Consider the following 21,135-nt stretch of genomic DNA (forward strand, 5'->3'; position numbering starts at 1 on the left):
CAAGGTTCAATATCACCCCTGCCACGGATGTCACCATCACTACCACCTCCGCCATCATCAATGACATCACACCTCTGCCACAAACACCACCCTATAATCAGCCTCACCGCCACCACTGACATTCCTACCACCACCACTGACGTCTCTGACGTCACCATCACCATCACCACCATCATCGCTGACATTACTCTATGGCGTCACTGTCACAGGGGCCTGAGAGTGTTGCTTTTCCAGCCGGAAACCTCTGTGGACAGTGATGCCTGTGTTTTGCTCGGGCCCACTGTCCTTGTTTCCTCACCAGCTTGGCAGGCTGCGTTCATCTCCCACTACCAGCCTAGAGCCCACACCTAGAGCTCCACTCTTCAAGATTGTTTCTTCCGTCACTCCATCGCCTGGGACTTATCTGAATCTGGATCGATTCGGTGTCAAGACTTAATTCACCTCATCTTAAGACCTAACAGGTTTTCAACTATGTGCCCTGGTAGACAAGAGGCTCCTTGGAGATAACACAGGAAATGATGTGAAGTTCAAGGAGCGGGGCTTGAGAGGGGTTATGGGAGGAGGGTCTCTGGGATCTCCACCCAGACTTCATCCACAGGGCTCCTGGGAAGGACTGTGTAATAATGACGCTCCCGTGATCTTAAAAACAGGTTTGGCAGCAAGTGGTCTAGAAGGTGAGTTCTTACATGTTTGTTTTGAAATAGATGTTGGGCATTGTGTGTGGGTCCCAACCAAAAGCAATCAGCCGTCTAATGCCACCAGTCTAAAAGAAGCAATGGAAAATGTTCATCTGATGTTTCTATTGATTCTTCTCCTCCCAAGGCCAAAACTAGCTCAGCAAGATGTCTTTTGCTCTGGTTCTCTACCTCTCTGGCAAAATGCAAACACAGTTTCATCCTTGGAGAACTGTCTTTCATGCAGGAACCCTTATTTAAATAAACTGCCTCAGGAACGTCAAAGCAGAGAAGTGTATATGAATTTACCCATGTGCCTTCCTGCCTAGCAAACTGAAGCTCTTTAGCCATTCGGAGACGTTGCTGGGGGGATGGGCCCTCATTCTTCAGCATTCCCCCCACCTTGCAGCAAAGACACAGCAGCTAAGAGACTCAGAGCTGGCCCTGGATGGGAGATTGCCACCTGAGGGGAACGAGACCAGGCACTAAATGGGGACACAATGCCTTCGGAGTGATGGTCACTAAGAGTGACAGGATGGGAACAGAGGGAGGGGCAGATGGCTGAAGAGTGAGAGGGATGGTCATGCCTTACCCCTAAGGGCCAGTGAACAGCAAAAGCAAGGGGTCCCTCCTGTCCCTGTGTTGGCTCTCCTGAAAACTTGTAGTCACTGGACAGGGCTGTGTGTGTGTGTGTGTGTTGCTGATCAGTTTCTTGGGGGCACCCAGCCAGCCCCAGCCCTTCTGGAGTTTCAGCCCTTCTGGGCCATCTCCATGTCTTTCCTCAGGGGACCCCTCAGAGAGGCCAGCCAGAGCAGGGGCAGGCTGGGCAGGGGCTCCGGGCTGCGGCATAGCCTGAGGAAGCAGGTGGGTTGCACCTTTTCCGCACGGAGCATCTGACTGCCTGGCCAAGGGCAGAGCGTGCATTCTCAAGAGAGATTGATCCAGGCTGGAAAATAAAATGTAGCTTAAGTACACATTTACAGGCTGATAAATGAAGTCACAATTATGAGGGAGGCTTTGAAATCAGGAAGGGAATCACCTTCCTCCCAGAGATTTCTTCCTCCCAGGCCAGCGCCTTCCACTGACCAGCAGGAAACCTCTGGAAAAATGACTCAATTGTGCCATTGAAATGACAGGACTCCGGGGAGCAGTCAGGGCGGGGGCAGAGTCCCAGGGCCAGCCTTCCTCTCAGGACCTGAGTCCAGATGAGCTAATCCTTATGGAATGTGCTCGGTCCTGTCCTCCCCGGGGTCTGGAAGTCTCTCAGGGTCGGGTCTCCTCTAACCATTTGTTTCCAGATGTGGACCCACCGCAGCCTTGGAGGAGAAGCCACTGACCCACACGGTCTCTCCCAGTGAGCACCCTCCCCAGCCGCGCACACACCTCTCAGCCAGCCAGCCTCTCTTCCAACCGTACCACCCTGTCTCAGCCCTCACGTGCCCCCAGCCCCCAAGGTCAAAGAAGACATAGTGCCCACCATAAACCATTCTTGCAGAGGGCTGTTTATATTGCAGCTGTTTTGCCTACGCCCTCACTCCAGTGCCCCTGACCTTCATCCTGTCCGTCGAGGATATTGATCCACTGTGGACGCTGGTGTCCTCAGAGGATGAAATCCTTTAACGTCTGAGGAACCTAGGGAGGAGGCAGGTAGGAGGTGTGCTGCAGACATTGGTGTGTGGCTTTCATTCTTCAGTTCTTCTAAGCAGCAACATTCTCCTGACCCCAGGTGCCCAGACCTGTGCTCAGACCCACTGGGATGGACCAGGGAATGGGGGATGAGGGCCGTGCTCTCAAGCACAGCCTGCTCAGGAAGGGAGAAGCTACATGTGCAAACAGCAAGAAGACCATGAGGAGCAACGTGCATGGGTTGGTGGTAGAGACCGTGGCACAGTCTGTGTCTCTGAAGTTGAATGCATCTGCCATGGGCTGCATTTGGGAGATCAGGGTAGGCTCCTTGGATGAAGGGGAGGAGGAGGAGGAGGAGGAAGAGGAGGAGGAGAAAGAGGAGGAGGGGTGGAAAAGGAGGAGGAGGAGGGGAGGAGGAGGAGGAGGAGGGCGGGGAGGAGGAGGAGGAGGTGGGGAGGAGGAGGAGGAGGAGGGGAGGGAGGAGGAGGAGGAGGGGAGGAGGAGGAGGAGGAGGCGGGGAGGAGGAGGAGGAGGAGGGGAGGAGGAGGAGGAGGAGGCGGGGAGGAGGAGGAGGAGGAGGGGAGGAGGAGGAGGAGGGGAGGAGGAGGAGGAGGAGGCGGGGAGGAGGAGGAGGAGGGGAGGAGGGGAGGGAGGAGGCGGGGAGGAGGAGGAGGAGGGGAGGAGGAGGAGGAGGAGGGGAGGAGGAGGAGGAGGAGGGGAGGAGGAGGAGGAGGAGGGGAGGAGGAGGAGGAGGAGGCGGGGAGGAGGAGGCGGGGAGGAGGAGGAGGGGAGGAGGAGGAGGCGGGAGGAGGAGGAGGCGTGGAGGAGGAGGAGGAGGAGGGGAGGAGGAGGAGGAGGGCGTGGAGGAGGAGGAGGGGAGGAGGAGGAGGAGGCGGGGAGGAGGAGGAGGAGGGGAGGAGGAGGAGGAGGAGGCATGGAGGAGGAGGAGGAGGAGGGGAGGAGGAGGAGGAGGAGGAGGCATGGAGGAGGAGGAGGAGGAGGCATGGGAGGAGGAGGAGGAGGAGGCGGGGAGGAGGAGGAGGAGGAGGAGGCATGGAGGAGGAGGAGGAGGAGGGGAGGAGGAGGAGGAGGAGGAGGCATGGAGGAGGAGGAGGCATGGAGGAGGAGGAGGAGGCGGGGAGGAGGAGGAGGAGGAGGCGGGGAGGAGGAGGAGGAGGAGGGGAGGAGGAGGAGGAGGCGGGGAGGAGGAGGAGGAGGAGGAGGAGGCATGGAGGAGGAGGAGGAGGGGAGGAGGAGGAGGAGGAGGAGGCATGGAGGAGGAGGAGGCATGGAGGAGGAGGAGGAGGCGGGGAGGAGGAGGAGGAGGAGGCGGGGAGGAGGAGGAGGCATGGAGGAGGAGGAGGAGGCGGGGAGGAGGAGGAGGAGGAGGCGGGGAGGAGGAGGAGGAGGAGGGGAGGAGGAGGAGGAGGAGGAGGCATGGAGGAGGAGGAGGCATGGAGGAGGAGGAGGAGGCGGGGAGGAGGAGGAGGAGGAGGCGGGGAGGAGGAGGAGGAGGAGGGGAGGAGAGGAGGAGGCGGGGAGGAGGAGGAGGAGGAGGAGGCATGGAGGAGGAGGAGGAGGGGAGGAGGAGGAGGAGGAGGCATGGAGGAGGAGGAGGAGGAGGGGAGGAGGAGGAGGAGGAGGCATGGAGGAGGAGGAGGAGGAGGCATGGAGGAGGAGGAGGAGGAGGCGGGGAGGAGGAGGAGGAGGAGGAGGCTGGAGGAGGAGGAGGAGGAGGGGAGGAGGAGGAGGAGGGGAGGCATGGAGGAGGAGGAGGCAATGGAGGAGGAGGAGGAGGCGGGGAGGAGGAGGAGGAGGAGGCGGGGAGGAGGAGGAGGAGGAGGGGAGGAGGAGGAGGAGGCGGGGAGGAGGAGGAGGAGGAGGAGGCATGGAGGAGGAGGAGGAGGAGGGGAGGAGGAGGAGGAGGAGGAGGCATGGAGGAGGAGGAGGCATGGAGGAGGAGGAGGAGGCGGGGAGGAGGAGGAGGAGGAGGCGGGGAGGAGGAGGAGGAGGGGAGGAGGAGGAGGAGGCGGGGAGGAGGAGGAGGAGGAGGAGGCATGGAGGAGGAGGAGGGAGGAGGGGAGGAGGAGGAGGAGGCATGGAGGAGGAGGAGGCATGGAGGAGGAGGAGGAGGCGGGAGAGGAGGAGGAGGAGGCGGGAGGAGGAGGAGGAGGAGGGAGGAGGAGGAGGAGGCGGGGAGGAGGAGGAGGAGGAGGAGGCAGGGAGGAGGAGGAGGAGGGGAGGAGGAGGAGGAGGAGGCATGGAGGAGGAGGAGGATGGGAGGAGGAGGAGGAGGAGGGCGGGGAGGAGGAGGAGGAGGAGGCATGGAGGAGGAGGAGGAGGAGGCATGGAGGAGGAGGAGGAGGAGGAGGCATGGAGGAGGAGGAGGAGGAGGGGAGGAGAAGGAGGAGGAGGCGGGGAGGAGGAGGAGGCGGGGAGGAGGAGGGAGGAGGCGGGGAGGGGAGGAGGACAATCACTGGGGCAACTTACATCCTTCTGGATGAGCTCAGCATACACCCAGCAGGCGGCGGAGATCAGCTCATCGGCATCCAGGTCAATGAGGTTGTTGCAGGCCTGTGCGGGGAGCGTGGGAGCGGTGGTGGGGTGGGGCTGGGGCCAATGTCTCCCTGCACTCTTGGGCACGGGCAGCTGCCTGCAGCCCCCAGGGCAGAAGGATGCTGCTCACAGCAGTCGCTGGGACTACCTGACTTCTCCCCAGCCTGCTCGGCTCAGTGCCTAAACATTTTACATTTTGGGGAAACGGTAAATGTTAGCTTTCATATTAGGCTTCAGGGAGTCCTGGAGTTCCCCCAAGTGCTTTAGGGGCTTCTAAGGAGGCTTGGTGTATCACTGGGACGCCACCTAAGATTTTTTTTTTTCCAACAAAGACTTCAGTAGCTTTTTTAAATGGTGGAAAACTCTAGGTCCTTCTGCTTCAGCAATATCCCAGGGCCCCGGGGTCAGCTGTGAGGTGGTAGGCTAATGCTTAGGGAGTGTTCAAGGCCTCCGTTTCCTTGTGGGCTAACTAGGGGTGATGAATGATAGTGACAGCCTTGCTGTGTCAAGCCTGTCACGCGGCTTACACGAGCTAGTCTATTAAAGGCCCTTGGTACAGTATTCCACACCCTTGCTCTCATTGCCCCTCCTGCCTGGAAAAGGTGGGACTGACGCCCAGCACCCCATGAGCCCCAGTCTTTCCGCTGTGGTGGGGTGGGGTGTCAGGGCCTTCAGGAGCTGGGGTGGCACCTTGCCCGGGGGTGCACTCACCAGGAGGATGTCATCTCCGCCCATGCTCTCCTGCAGCACCTGCTCGCGGACCATCTGCAGCATGCTGTAGGCCACCAGCACCTGGAAATTCCTGCAGGGCTTCCCCGTCAGCAGAACCTGTGGGCCAGGGTGCCTGAGCCTGGGCCTGTGGCCCGAGACGGCAGATGCCCTGAGGACGGTGAGGTACCCACCAATCATGTGCCCCACCCCTGGGCCTTGCTGCTGACTTGCTCATTCACTCATCCACTCACTCAGGCACATGCTCACAGACATCCCTGGTTCCAGGCATTGTGCTGTCTACTGGGGATTCAGAGAAGTTTCAGGGAATTCATTAGCTAGAGGAAGGCGAGGGAGGCAGTGAGGGTGTGGGGAGACACTGGGAAACGGGAAACTGTTAAATCTGAGTGGGGTTTTGGCAAGCAAGGGTTGAGGGAAATTAACTGACCCAAAGGCCTGGGAGTGGTCATGGACGTGGGCATGGAGCCCAGCCAGCCGGGAAGGAGGGGCAGGCAGGTGGGAGTAGAGCCGTGAGGCCCTAAATGGCAGGTGGAAGGTTAGACTGGATTCTGCAGGCAGCGGCAGCCACGCGAAGGCAGAGGTGGGTAGGGGTGGCGTTCCTCAGGGGGTTCATCTGCTGATGGCCTTGGGGATTATGGTGACAAGACTACAGGTGTGCTTGGGGACCCACCTTCTTCGAGAGAGCCCCACAGGAGCCAGCAGTCTGGGGAAGGAGAAGGCCGGGAAGTTGTCGGGGAAGGACAGCCTGGGAAGTGGAAGCATGGGGAGGCCGCCTGGGCAGGGCAGTAGGGAGGCTCAGCTGCAGGCCCAGGCCGGAGGGTCCTCCCGTGCCAACTGCCCCGCAGAAGGCACAGCCAGTGAGGCCTTTGTGTTAAACGAACATACGGACAGAGCGATGCCCCAGCTTCCTCCAGCAAGGTGGGAGCAGCCTTGCCGACCTAATAAAACCCCAAGCTACTGAACCTCATCCAAGCCAGGAAGAAAGTGGGAGGCAAGGAAAGCTTCTACTCTGCCTGAGGGGTGGAGCCCGGCCTGGCAATCCCCAGCTGGGCCCCTCACCTCCCAGAGCCTCCAGACGTCATCGAAGGACTTGAAGGCTCGCTGGAAGCACAGGCAGAACCAGGGGAAGAGGGACTGCACGGCCCCTGCACCCTTCCCTTCTGCGGGGAGAGAGGACGAGGCTTCAGTCAGGGGAAAACACATGATGCAGCAAATGCATGCAGAGAGGCCAAACCACGGAGCACGCAAAACCCGTGGGAAGTACAAAAAGCCTGCTGCCCCTTTTCCAGCTGCTCTGGGAGACGATTTAGAGTCAACTTTCAACTGTCCAGACTCCCACCCCATCAAGACAACCCTCCTCCCAGGGCCTGGAGAGGCGATCAAATGACTCTGCTGCTCTCCGGTGCCCCCCGAGACTAGGGACTGACGGGTCCCGGCCCCCCTCCCATGCCTGCCCTGGGGGGTGGGTGAGGTGGCAGGAGGTGGGGACCACTCACTTAGGTGCTCAGCAAACACGGGGTCCAGGAAGGTGATCAGGGTGCTGAGCATGTCCAGGTTCTTGCCCACGCCTATGTTGAGGACACAGCTGTGCTCCTGCACACGGAGGTGGGAGACAGGGAGACCGAGTCCTCCCCGGCTTCGGGGCCCCGGAAGAGTCAGCGCTGCTTCCCCAGCTTCACTTCTGGAGGCTCTGTGTGTCTATCTGTGGGCTGGGCCCATGTCTCTACGTGTGTGTGTGTGTGTGTGTGTGTACGTTCACACATCTATGTCTGTGACTGTGATCCGTGTGTGCAAGTTTGTATATGTTGTGCACCTCTGGGTGGCTGTTTAGTGTGTGTGTGTGTGTGTGTGTGTGTGTGTGTGTGTGTGTACAGGCTGCGCCTTCAAAACCCCTCAGTCTGGGCAGTGTGGGTGCCCCTGGGGACGACTGGCATGCCTGGAATGCAGGTTATGTGAAAGGAGCAGCCCCCAATGCCTAAGGTGATTGGATTTTATTCTGGAGGCCATGAGGAGCCATGGAGGGTATGCAGGCAGGAGAGCCCTGCTTGGGGAAGGAAATGCAGGGAGAGGGCGCCATCCCTGGGCCAGCCATGCTCTTTCAAGGTTTGCTGAGAGGTGGACCCAGAGCTTTGCTCCGTCCCCCTTCTCTACTTCCACACCTCCCCGCCACCAGCACTTTCAACCACTGGGTTTAGCGTTGCCCTCCCAGGCTCCTCTGAGACCCAGGAGGCTGTTTTAGGGCTGGAAGGAATGGTTGGGGCTGTCAATGCCTGCCCAGCCTCAAGGAGTTGTTTGGGGAGTGATGGGGGCCGGGGAGGGGCGTTCCTGAGCTCAGGTCTTGCCCTCACCGTTTTCTGCAGGAAGAACTGGAAAAGCCAGAAGGTCTCGTGGTCATGCTCCACCATCAGCTGGAAGAGCATCACCATCTCATGGAAGCCCTGCTGGTACTCTGTGGCGGAGAGGGGGTTGGTAAGGAGGGGCTGGGTGGGAGGGCCTGGACCCGCGGCTTAGGCTGGGCCACGGGAGGGTATTGACAAGGGGAGGGTGACCAGGAGGCTGTGGCTCACCTGCCTGCGTGTTGCAGACGTAACTCAGGAGCAGGATCTTCTCTAGCCTCTTCTTGTCGATGAGGACGTTGCCCAGGGGGTCTTTGTCATAGAGTTTCTGAATGTCATGTGCTGGGTTGAAAGCAAGGGGCAAGTGGATGGCACCAGGTCACATCCAGCAGGTCTATGAATGAGTTTCTTCCCCCACCCCAGTGGGCAGGCCCTAGGACATCCTAGAGAGAGAGAGCTATGAAAGGGACATCAGCTCCCGCCAGGCTCAGTTCCTCACCACACCCTGAGCTGTCTGGGTTTCTTCCCACCTCCAACCCTTTGACGAGGCTATACCCTTGGCCAGGAATGTCCTCCTCCACCCTTCCTCTCTGTCAAGTTCAAATGCAACCTTGTTCAAAGCCAAGGAAAGGAGGGAGAAAGACCAGGCAGGAGGAACATCAGGTGCCCAGGGAAACATGGTATTGGGCATCCAGGGCCACCCAGGAGAGACTGGTGGGGTGGATTTGCCAAGGCTCAGCTGGCAAAACTCCAGGCACCAGTCAAAACAGCTCCCAGGACCCTGGGGCCATCCCTTCCTGGAAGTGGCTGAGAGGGAACAGGGTTGGCTTCAAACCCTCCCACCCCCTTGCCCAGCCCCCTCCACCCCACTTTGCTCACTGATGTTATTACGAGTCTCGATGAAGTTCCGGTGCAGGTTTTCCAGAAGGGGCTGAATCTTCTCATACATTTGGCATAAGGCCTTGTAGTTCTTCCTGTGAGAACAGAATTGAAGCTGAACGAGGTGACCTTCCCCTTCCGATGAGTGGAGAACTCCGAGCAGCTGCAGCTGCCGGGCCCCAGGCAGCTCCAGGGCAGCGCCCCCGGCCAGCTGCACACCCTCCCTGGGATGTTCTCCCTCGTCGCCAGCTGTGCCACCCTAACTGCCCTCCAACGTGCACTTGGAGTGCAGAACGGAGATGGTTTCACATCCTGGGCTCTGTACTCCAACCGTCGCACCTGAATCCTGGCTCTACACTTTAATATCTGGGTGTCTGCCACTGGGGCAAGGCTTGGGGACGTCACTTTCCATCTCTAAGCCTCAGTTTCCTCACCTGTAGGATGGGCATAATACTGGCACCTGTGCCTCAGAATTGGAAGTGTTGGGTGAGGCAGTGTTTTGCGCTCCTGATTAGAATGTGATTCGTTGGTATCGCTGGCTGCTTGGTGACTTCCCAAATGACATATCCATGACCTAAACCCTAGGACCTGTAAATGTCACCATATGCAGGAAAACGGTCTTTGCAGATGTGACTAAGGTAAGGATCTCCAGATGAGAGAGTCCAGGATGACCCCAAATCCAATGACGCGTGTTTGTTTGAGACGGAGTCTTGCTCTTGTTGCCCAGGCTGGAGTGCAATGGTGCGATCTCGGTTCACTGCAACCTCCGCCTGCCAGGTTCAAGTGAGGCAGACGTTGCAGTGAACCGAGTAGCTGCGACCACCTCCTTTCTCAGCCTCCTGAGTAGCTGGGACTACAGGCTTGTGCCACCATGCCCAGCTAAGTTTTGTACTTTTAGTAAAAACGGGGTTTCACTCATGTTGATCTCTTGACCTTGCGATCTGCCCGCCTCAGCCTCCCAAAGTGTGAGGCTTGCAGGCGTGAGCCACCACGCCCGGCTGTCACATGTTTATATAAGAGACACACAGAGAGGAGAAGGTCTTATGACCATGGGGGCAGCGAATGGAGGGGGGCAGCCACCAGCCGAGGAACACCGGAGCCACCGGAAGCTGGGAGGTAAGGAAGGGTTCTCCCCTAGAGGCTTCGGAAAGAGCCAACACTTTGACTCTGGGCTTCGGGCTCCAGAACTGCCAGAGGACAGGCTTCTGTTGTTGGAAGTCCCCTTTTGTGACACTTGCTAAGGGAGCCTCAGGAAACGAGTACAGGTGGGCTCTCGTCAGCGTTCCTGAGCCTCTCCGAGCTCCCCAGCCTGACCCTCACCGCCCCCCCATACCACCCTGGGCCACTCTGGCTGAACCTCGGGTGTGAATCTCTTCCACATCTTGTCTGGATGCTCCCTTGGGGCTGGACCTAGCCCCTACTTCGGGCTCCTAGACGGGTGAGTCCAGCCCGGGCTACACAGTAACACAGCCACAATCCAGAGGAGTCCATTGCTCTGACAGGAAGGTATTCGGCAGTGGAGTCAGTCTGACTCAGGCAGTGTGTACGGAGCCCTCCTATGGACGGTCAAGGTCAGGAGAGGGCCCGAGGCAAAGGCAAAGGCAGCCTCTGCCCTTGTTTGCGTTCAGCCTGGGAGAGAAGACACAGGCTCCAGTCTCACTACCGCAGGGCCAAGGAACAAAGGTCACAGAAGGGCAAGCCAACGGCCCCCAGCTGCAGGGAGGGAGCGTTCCCATCAAAATCATCAGTGACTCCCTCCTCCCCTGTGCCAGGTGCCTTGCCTATATTGTCTGACTCAGCCCCCACAACCCCTTGTGAAATGGATTGTTACCCACATTTTATAGAGGTGGAGACTGAGACGTCCGCACTGACGTTCACGGGCAAGTGTAAATTAGAGTGCTGACATTTGAACCCGGTTTCCAAATCCAAGACAGTACAGGTTCAAAGCTGGTGTGCTATCTACTAAACCAAAGTGCCTCCTCCCTGGCTCCTTGGAAGATCTGGGAGGGCTGCTTGGAGGCGGTCTACTGTGGGATCTGGGACTTGAAAGAACGGTGGGCTTTCGATCGGCAGAGGATAGAAAGCCATTGTGGAGGGAGGAGAAAGGGTGAGCCAGGGGCAGAGGGGAGTGCAAATGTGGTCTGTGCTGGGGGCAGGGTTGGGGAATGGGTGGGCAAATGAGGAGTCAGAGAGGCCGTCAGGGAGGTTGGAATGTCGGACTCTGGGAGAGTGGGTGGTGTGGAGCTAGGAGCAGGAAGTGTTTGGAAGAGAAGATGCGCTATTTGAAACGTTACCGGTGGCACCACTGAGAGTGTTTCAGCTAAGGACGAAGGCAGCCCATACTGGGTTTGTACCTTACCCCTGGGCACGGGGAGGAAATGCTGGGCACCGGCAGGGAGGTAGGAGACTAGACCCAGGAGGCAGCTCAGCCACGGGGGACAGGGAGGAAGTGGAGTTGGGGTGGGGCCCAGGGAAGGGGTGTGTTCAAGAGCTGCTTGAAAGGGAGAATGCATAGGCCCTGGGGAAGGATGGGACTTGGGAGTCCAGGGGTAAGAGGAGTGTCTGGGACCGAGGCCATGCCTGGCAGTCGGTGGGCTGGTAGAGGGAGCTCGAGGAGAGAAGGCACTGGCACGACTTGGCACCTCCTGTGTGCTATGCTTGGGTCAGGAGGCATGGGGTTTCTCTTGGAATGAGAAGTCACAGTGTTCTGTGCCTGGGTCAGGAGGCACGGGGTTCCTTTCGGAATGAGAAGTCACATGGAGGGCAGAAGACAGTCTGCAGGCGAGGGTGGCAGCACCTGCCACCTGCAGGGCCCCTTCCCACCACCACAGTGTTCTACCTCCTCATGCTGTCCACGGTGAGCCGCTCATCCTGGGAACTCTGCCATGAGAAGTAGCCAGTGAGGAACTTCCAGGCTTCAGTCCTCACGAAGGGGTGCAGACCCTGGGGTGGGGGTGGGAGGTGGGGGTCATGGGCTCTTAGATGCCTGCCGAAGGGGTTTCATCCAACGCCACACCTGCCCCCTGCCCATCCATGCCGCCAGTTCTAGGGCAAGGCCAAGGGGGAGCTTGAGGACCCACTCTTTCCAGGATGTTAACACAAATGAAGTCCCGTGACTTGGCCAAGTGGCCATTCTCATCAAAGAAGCTGTCCCATTCTGTCTTGTCAATGGGTGGTTTTCTCTTCACCTGGCAAAAGCAACCAGTTCAGCCTTATGTTAGGCGCCTTCGGCTTTTAAGTGTGATTTTAAATAACATGTTCTGGACTTTGCAATATGAATCAAAGCGCACAGCCTGACTGACTTCTGGAAATCTACCTTGAGGACGTTACTGAAAATACGTAGGAAAAATCCTGTGTGCACAATAATTTTCATTGCACATTACTTACCAACATGAAAAATGCAAGCACTCTAAATGTTCTGCGATAAGGGGGTGGGTTAAGTAAACTATGGTTTATGTGCTCAATGGAATATTGTGAGGCATAGAAATCGTGTTTACAAGGAATGAATAATAATCTGAAAAAATCCAAATGTTAACAGCAAAAAGCAGAATACAGAGTTGTACATCTAGCATTTTCTCTATGTACTATACTCTATACTACAGCTGTGGTACTTACAGTGATACCTCTCTACGTATCATGTCTGGTATATATTACAGTAAGTACACCACATAAATTCTAATATTTAATGCATTGACTACTATAAAGTTGTTAGAAAAAAAGAAGGAAAACACGGCAGCGATTATCTTTGAGTGATAGGAAATAAGTACTTTTTATCCTTTTTCTTGTTTTTGTTTTTTTTCTGAGACAGTCTTGCTCTGTCACCAGGAGCCAGGCTGGAGTGCAGTGGCGCGATCTCGGCTCACTGCAACCTCCGCCTCCCAGGTTCAAGCAATTCTCCTGTCTCAGCCTCCTGAGTCGCTGGAACTACAGGCATGCACCATCACACACAGCTAAATTTTTGTATTTTTAGTAGAGATGGGATTTCATCGTGTTGGCCAAGATGGCCTTGATCTCTTGACCTTGTGATCTGCCCTCCTTGGCCTCCCAAAGTGCTGGGATTACAGGCGTGAGCCACCGCCCCTGGCCTTTCTTGTATTTTTAAAATTTTCTGTCACAATGTATACGGCTTTGATCATGGGCATATATAAAATAAGTATTAATTATACACAGTTATGAGCTCCACTTTACCATTCCTGGAAATGTAGAATAGTTCATTACAAAAGATGATTTCTGCTTTTGATAAGGATGTGTGTGCATGCGTGTGTGCGTGCGTGTGTGTGTGTGTGGTGTATATATCTGTGTGGGGTGTGTGTGTGTTGGAGAGAAGTGAGTGCATTGCATGCAAAGTAATTCAAAATGCTTATAAAATAATAACTAGAGTCAGGCGCAATGGCTCATGCCTGTAATCCCAGCACTTTGGGAGGCCAAGGCAGGTGGATCACTTGAGGTCAGTTTGAGACCAGCCTGGGCAATGTGGTGAAACTCTGTCTCTACTAAAAATACAAAACTTAGCCAGGCATGGTGGCACATGTCTGTAATCCCAGCCACTTGGGAGACTGAGGCAGGAGAATCACGTAAACCTGGGAGGCGGAGGTTGCAGTGAGCTGAGATCACACCACTGAACTCCAGCCCTGGCAACAGAGCAAGACTCTGTCTCAAATAATAACAATAACAGCAACAACTAGAAGTTAGAGTTCCTGTTGGACTAAGAGAAGATTCCTTTCTTCCTAGAGTATTTTCTTCTGCTGGAGAGAATAATATCTTGAAATGCCACATTGCAGGCATAAAGATGTGCTGATGGACAGAGCTGAGTAGACATATTGATATGCACACTCCCAACTTCCCATTAGTACACATCTGGATATGTGACTCAAAATTAAATTCGCATACAAATCACTAAAGGATCTTCTCCAGGTGTGGATTCTGATTCAGAGAGTTTGAGGTGGGGCCCAAGGTGATACATTTCTAACAAGCTTCTGAGTGACAGGTGATGCTTCTTGTCCGCAAACCACATGAGTATTAAAGTATTAGAAGGCAAAACAGGCCGGGTATGGTGGCTCATGCCTGTAATCCCAGTACTTTGGAAGGCCCAAGTGCGTAGATCACTTGTCAGGAGTTCAAGCCCGGCCTGGTCAACATGATAAAACTCTATATCTACAAAAAAAAAAAAAAAAAAAAAAATGCAAAAATTAGCTGGGTGTGGTGGTGGGTGCAACTCAGGAGGCTGAAGCAGAAGAATTGCTTGAACCTGGGAGGCAGAGATTGCAGTGAGCCAAGATCATGGCATTGCACTCCAGCCTGGGCGACAATGCGAGGTGCCATCTCAAATTAATGAATAAAAGAAAGTAAAACAACACTGTTAACTAAAAATAAGAGCTCGCAGGCCCCGAATTAGGACAATCTCCACTAACTGTATGTTTGATGGAAATGGATTGAGAAGCACATTTTTTAATAACTCATGCATACCCTGTCATCTGAACCAAAATAGGACATATGGGTCCAAGAAGTTACAAATCTCATTGTTGGCCTAACCCTGGGAAGCAGAGTCTGCCCTGATGGGCGCCCCACCTGCATAGACACTGTCACTCATCAGAGCGAGCTTTCTGCCCCTCTCTCTGATTGTCATCATGTTCTCCCAACCTACACTCATTCAGAAACTGCAGCACTCCGCATGCAATGAGGCAGGAAACAGAAGGTAACAGGCAAAGCTGGGCTGTGTCCCGGGATCCTTAACTACAAAAGGAAATGCTTTAACTTTAGAAATGCATTTCCATAAGGATTTTAGTCAACTTGTCCATTTCTATAATAAAGGCAGCTGTGATTCTGGTGGAGATTGCACTGAATCTGTAAGCCAGTTTGGGAGAATTGATGACCCGATCAAGTCCTCTGGCCCATCCACACTATATATTTCTCCACGCACGTAGGTCTTTTAAAATTTCTCTCCGCAGTGTCTCGTAGTTTTCAGTGTCTAGGTCATTGATATATTTTGTCAAGTTTATCTGTAAGTATTTCATATTTCAGATGCTACTATAAAAGGTATTATTTTAAAATTTAAATTTCTAATAGAAACACAGTATACTTGTATATATCAATCTTGTATTCCTGCAACTGAGCAAACCTCACTTAATGCTCCTAGTGGCTTTCTTGTGGATTCCACAGAATTTCTGACACACACCAGGGGTCAAGTTATGATCCATGGGTCAAATCCGGCCTCCAATCTGTTTTTCTAAATAAAGTTTTATTAGCACACAGCTACACCCACTCACTCATTTCTGTCTGTGGCTGCTTTCATGCTACAACAGCAGAGCTGAGTAGTTGCAACAGAGACCGAATGGACACAGAGCCAAAAATTCTACTGTGACCTTTGCAGAAAAAGTTTTCCAACTCTGACATAGATAAGCGTGTTCATCTGGGACTATCGGCAGTTTAACTTCTTCCTTTCAAGTATGGATGCCTTTTATTTATTTTTTCTTGTTTTACTGCACTGGCTAGAACTCAAGTGCAATGCTCAATAAAAGTGGTGAGAGCAGACATCCCTGCTTTGTTCCTGATCTTAGAGGAACAGTATTCCGGCTTTCATAACTCCATATGATGTTAACTCTAGGCTTTCTACAGATGCCTTTTATCAGGATGAAGACAGTCCCTTCCGGTTCTAGCATGCTGAGAGTTTTTAATTAGGAATGGTTGTTGGCTTTTGTCAAATAATGTTCTGCATCATTGAAATGGACATATGGCTTTTCTTTTTTGAGTTTGTTAGCATGGTAAATTATATTGCATAATTTTGAATGGTAAATAAGCCTGGCATTCCTGGGATAAGCCCCACTTGGTGATGATATACTATGCTTTTTATACATTGCTGGATTCTATTTGCTAAAATTTTATTTAGAATTTTTGTATCTGTATTCACAATAACCATTTATCTGTGAGTTTCTTTTCTTGTAATATCTCTAATTTTGGTATCAGGGTAATGTTGACCTCATAGAATGAGTAGGGATGTGTTTCTTTTTTTTTTTTTTAATTTTCTGGAAGTGTCTGTATGGAATTGGTATTATTTCTTTTTAAAATGTTTGGTAGACCAGTGAAATCATCTGGGCTAAAATTTTCCTTGTGGGAAAAATTTTAAACTACAGATTCTATTTTTTATTAGATATTAAGATGGAGTCAAAGAAATTGCTTTATTTTTGACTTTAAAAATTAGGAATTTATAGGAACAGGACATCTTCCTTCTAACTCACTTTAAATAATAAAAGCAAGTAATACAGGAGACAGGAAGGAATTAAGAAAAGTAAAAGCATAAAAATGACAGCAACCCAAAGAAATTAGTTATGAAAATAAATGCATTAAATTCTCTGATTTTCTGTAAACATCAAAAAGCAGCATTGATGATGTGCAGACACTGTTCTAAGCCCTTTATGTGTATCAACCCATTTAACCTTCACAACTATCTATGAAGTAGGATAGTTCTTGTACCGTTTCACAGATCAGGGAACTGAGGCCATAGCAGGGTTAATTAGCATAGCTGAGATCACACAGAAGTTATCAGAGCTGAAGTTTGAATCCAAAGCTGTTGGATTTGCTCATAACTGTGTCTAATTATTGCTTATTTTATATATTCCCATGATCAAAGCCATGGATTCAGAGGCTTAACCATCAAGATTCAGAGACTTAACCCTAATGCCATGCTGGGGGTGGGAGGGGCAGTGGGAAGAAATTAAAAGCTAAGGATTTTCCACTCAAATAAAAAAAATATGTATCTTACACAAGCTGTGAACAAAAGAGATAGCTTAGGATCAAATGCCCTACAATGAATGAACGATGAACAAACACATGAAAAAAAAGTCAAACACAATGAACAAAACGTAATACCGAAATTAAAGTAACACGCACAGCACACTGTAACAAAAGATACGGCATCAACACAATACGGCAGAAATAATTAGAAACATCACAAGAAGACATCTGTTGAGTAATTAGAGAATTCGCATTTCTAAACCTCTACCTGCAACAATTGGCCATCTGCCTAATTTGCCATGGTTGAATTTGTTTATAAAAAGTCACTGCTTCTTCCTTCTAGGAAACTCCATTTCTCTACACCCACCAGTTCCCTGTATCTCTCCAAACCTAAGCAAACTATGGGCCACCCACAAGACTATCTAAGACACTTGCTAGCAAGTCAAGGATCAGAACAAGAAGCCTGTTGACCCGCAGAAGGCCAAGGGGGAAAGGTCACTTGGAAGTTCCCTCTCTACGTGCATACCACCTACCTGCCCATGCTAGAAATCAGAGAATGTGTATCTGGGCTCCTTTAATGTGATGGAGATTGTCAACTCAGAGGCTTCTCAAATCACCCTTCATCTTCCCATATTCCTGTGTTCTTTGCTCAACTAACCTATGAGCACCCTTCCCCGTACACTGGGTATCATAATGACCTGGTAATCCAGGAGGGAAAGTATGCAGTCTGCAACACTGCCTTTCCTAGCCTCCTGGGAAACATACTGCTGGGTAAGAAAAACTTTTTGAGGGTTTTGATGCCAAGTTTATCTGAATACTCATAGCCACAGAGCCTACAATAAAGCCCAGGAAAGGTCATTGACTTTGCTTAAGGCTCTCTTTATTTTGTGTGTGTGATGGCGTGGACAGACTCTCTCTGTCACCCAGGCTGGAGTGCAGTGGCGTGATCTCCGCTTACTGCAACCTCCATCTCCCACGATCTCGGCTTACTGCAACCTTCATCTCCCGGGTTCAAGCGATTCTCCTACCTCAGTCTCCCAAGTAGCTGGGATTACAGGCTCTGGCCACCATGCCAGGCTAATTTTTTTGTGTTTTGTAGTAGAGACGGGGTTTCATCATATTGGCCAGGCTGATCTCAAACTCCTGACCGCAGGTGATCCACCTGCCTCAGCCTCCCAAAGTGCTGGGATTACAGGCGTGAGTCAGCATGCCTGGCCAGGGCTCTCTTTTTCACTCCAGTTCACCTGAGGACAAGATACACTCCCAATCGTAACAGGAGGTCCTCACTTCAGCAATTGTTACCAACCCAGGTGTGGGGGGGTGTATCATCAGTACAGCACAGTGATGAAGAAAATGGTTTAAAACAGTGGTTCACAAAGCTAATTATGCCTCAGAGTCCCCTGGAGGGATGAGTTACAAAAAACACAGATCTCCGCCGGGCACATGGCTCACACCTCTAATCCCAGCATTTCTGGAGGCCAAGGCGGGAGGATTGTCTGAGCTCAGGAGTTCTAGACCAGCCTGGGCAACACGGTGAAAACCCATCTCTACTAAAAATACAAAAAATTCGCCAGCGTGGTGACATGTGCTTGTAGTCCCAGCTACTGGGGAGGCTGAGGCAGGAGAATTGCTTGAACTGGGGAGGCCGAGGTTGTAGTGAGCCGAGATCGTGCCACTGCACTCCAGCCTGGGCGACAGAGCAAAACTCCATCTCAAAAAACAGAAAACAAAAAACAACGAACACAAGCACAAATCTCTGGGCTTCGTCTCAGGTTTCTTGTTCAGAAGATCTGGGACCCAAGCATCTGCATTTCTTAGAAGTTCACGGTTGGCGCTAATGCTGCAGGTTTGGGTGCCACACTTTGAGAATACTGGTTTTTGCACCCCACCTGTCTGGGTCTCAATACCAGCTCTGCCACTGACAAGCTGTGTAACAGTAGGCAAGTCACAGAAGTCTCTCTGACTCAGTTTTCTCGTTTAGAAAAGGAAGACAACAGCATTATTCACCCCATCGAGTTGTGATGAGAACGAATGACTATAAATAAAGCATTTAGGACAGTCATCGTACATAATAAATGCTATGTGACAGTTTATTAGCCTTCTCTAAGCTCAGAGAAATGAGAAAGATATAAAGAAAATTTAAAGCAAGGCCTGGTGATAATTTGCAATAAAGCAATAACATTTAAAACTCAGGGAGAGAGGTGTCCATTTTGCATTTTTATGTGTCACTCTCTTAATCATTATGATTAATGAGACTTGAGATTGGCGAAAGTTATTGTAATTAGTTATGATTTTGAAAAACATACCGTGTGGAAAATTTTTATGACCAACTTCTAACCAATAGAGATGCGGCTTGTAAACTGGGTTTAGCGCGACCTACTAACGAAAGCGTTACTGCCACCTGGTGGCAGTACACCAAAATTGTTGGCAAAAAGCGCTGATGACGATCTATCGGTATCTTCAGGCCTGCACACTCACACCAACAACTCGATAAAGTTAGAACAGGACATCTGGGGAGAAGGTGTTGCTGGCTTGGAAAGAAGGTGAAAGAGGGCTTGGATGTCTGAGTCCTGTTCTTGGGCTGACAGTAAGACTAAGGTACACCTTCTATGTTATCTCAGGGTTCTAGCTTTTTACACCCAGCAGGGGAAAATGGTCCCAGTGCCAACCAGAGGCTGGGAAGGGAGGCACTCAGGGCTGACAAAGAACACGCACCAGGATGAAGGAGGCCGACTGTCTGGCAGAGAGGCTGTTTTCAGGAGAGAGGGTGGTCATGGCCCCAGCTGTCTTCCAAACAGCCTCTGACCATCACTCACTTGGAGCCCTAGTGATGCTTAATCAGCAGGTGACTGTGATCTTCCTTTTCAGAGATAGGTTGCATCCCTAAGAGGAACTGGGCTGCTCCTGACCCTTCCACGCTTGAACAGAGCCAGCCAGCGGCGTGTCACAAGGCCCCCGGAACCCTCATCACAATGACCCTGGAACACAGGAGCACCCACCTTTAGAGATGAGACACACGCAGGAGCGGAGGGATTAAGCCCGCTAGTTACACAAAAACAAAACAAAACAAACAACAAAAAAACCTGCAGTACCTGTAGTGGAGGTTGGATTTAGATAGAGGATGTGGGGATTAGTGTGAGCTGTGCTGGTCAGGGAGGGCTTCCAGGGAGAGGGGGGCTATGAAGCCTTGCTCTCTATCTCTGACTCTTCCTCTGAACTCTAGTTGGACTCCTTCCCTATTCCATCAGACCAGTGTCCAGAGTTGAAGAATACCTAGAAACCAGGCTTCAGATGTCTTGGGTACCAGTTCCAAAGATTCAGAATCAGTATGTCAGGGCTGGAACCTGGGGGGCTGGGGAATGTGCTTTGTGACGCCTCCTGGGGTGACTCAGCTTCAGCACTGGAATGGTAGCTTCTGGGGTGGAGATCAGTTTTATTTAGCTTTCTATCCAGAGCACTTAGGACGGTGCCTGAGTAGCTGAATGAATGATAATGGAGTGGGAGAATAAATGAAGCTGTCTTAGATCTCATCTCACTTCCCTCCTGTCTGTATGACAGAGATTTGTGCCTGCCCCATATCCCTTCCTACCCTGAGTTCCTCTAGCCCAGGGTCAACATCAGATTCTTCTGTGGTTCCCTCTCCCGATGTCAGTTCTGCCGTCGCCTGGCACTTGGGAGGTGCTCAATATTTATGGATCTAAGGAGCTGGCTCTGCTTGGCTCTAGCATCACTGTTCTCCACCTTAAGCATTGCTCGCATTCTACTCAGGTCCCATCTGTCTTTAAAGCATCCTTAGTCATTAGGAGATGATAGTAATTAGACCAACCAAATTGGAATCAGGAGCTGGGAGTTGGAATTTGGACTCTGACCTCAAATTTGGATGCTCCTTGCTTCTGAGCTACAGATTCCCCAGCCATGAAATCAGAATACAGTCAACCTCTGGCTTTCACCTCCTTATTAACATAATGAATCACCATCCACATGGAAGTCTGCGGACACAATTCATTGTTTCATTTACTGTTTCTGTTGTGCTTGCCTGCAGCACTGCAGGAGGCCTTTTAAATCAAAACGCCTTATTACCCACGTCTTCCCACTGCCCACTACCCTAGCCCAACCTAGGAGAGAGTTCAGAGCCTCTCCCCTTTAATCTACGGCCCCTAGGTCTTCATGGAGCAGGAGGTGGGCAACTTTGTTTGAGTAGGGAAGGTGTGGAATAAGGATGGGGCTCCTTGCACATCAGGGTGGCTTCATTCGGAGGTCTACAAGAAGTTTCCAAAGCAAAAGACATAGGCATCATTTGGGATTATCTACGTCTCTGTTCTTCCACATTAACCATGCAGGCAACTGAGAATTCACTGCAATTGTTCTTTGAGAAGATGAGGATCAGGTCGGGAACTGGAAACATCTGAGAGCTAAATCCAACCTGGCTTCTGAAATGAACGTGGTGGACATACATCAGCTACTGAACTTCTTTTAACCTCTGGCTCCCTATCTGTGAATTGTAGGTAATAACCCTTCCCCAAATGAGCCAATGCAGTTTAGTCATATTAAAAAAGCCTCATAGCAACCAGATGGAGGCTTAATATTCAAACAGAGCTGCAGGA

At 52.0% G+C, this 21,135-nt stretch overlaps 1 protein-coding gene across 2 annotated transcripts; it reads right to left on the reverse strand.

The window, feature by feature from the left end:
* Positions 1-2,160: 2,160 nt before the first annotated feature.
* Positions 2,161-19,474, reverse strand: TBC1D21 (TBC1 domain family member 21). 2 transcript variants are annotated; one of them, XM_039469205.2, is made up of 11 exons: positions 19,247-19,474; positions 11,881-11,988; positions 11,640-11,743; positions 8,801-8,895; positions 8,153-8,263; positions 7,934-8,034; positions 7,082-7,178; positions 6,645-6,745; positions 5,568-5,684; positions 4,791-4,874; positions 2,161-2,306 (listed from the first exon to the last, which is right to left on the reverse strand). In XM_039469205.2, the coding sequence occupies exons 1-11, from the start codon at positions 19,304-19,306 to the stop codon at positions 2,274-2,276; spliced, it is 1,011 nt and encodes a 336-aa protein (XP_039325139.2). In that variant the 5' UTR covers positions 19,307-19,474; the 3' UTR covers positions 2,161-2,273. The 2 variants fall into 2 exon arrangements, with proteins under 2 accessions (XP_039325139.2, XP_039325140.2); XM_039469206.2 differs by lacking the exon at positions 11,881-11,988.
* Between the last annotated feature and the right edge of the window lie 1,661 nt (positions 19,475-21,135).

Source organism: Saimiri boliviensis, chromosome 2 (genome assembly GCF_048565385.1).
Source record: "Saimiri boliviensis isolate mSaiBol1 chromosome 2, mSaiBol1.pri, whole genome shotgun sequence".
Lineage (NCBI taxonomy): Eukaryota > Metazoa > Chordata > Mammalia > Primates > Cebidae > Saimiri > Saimiri boliviensis.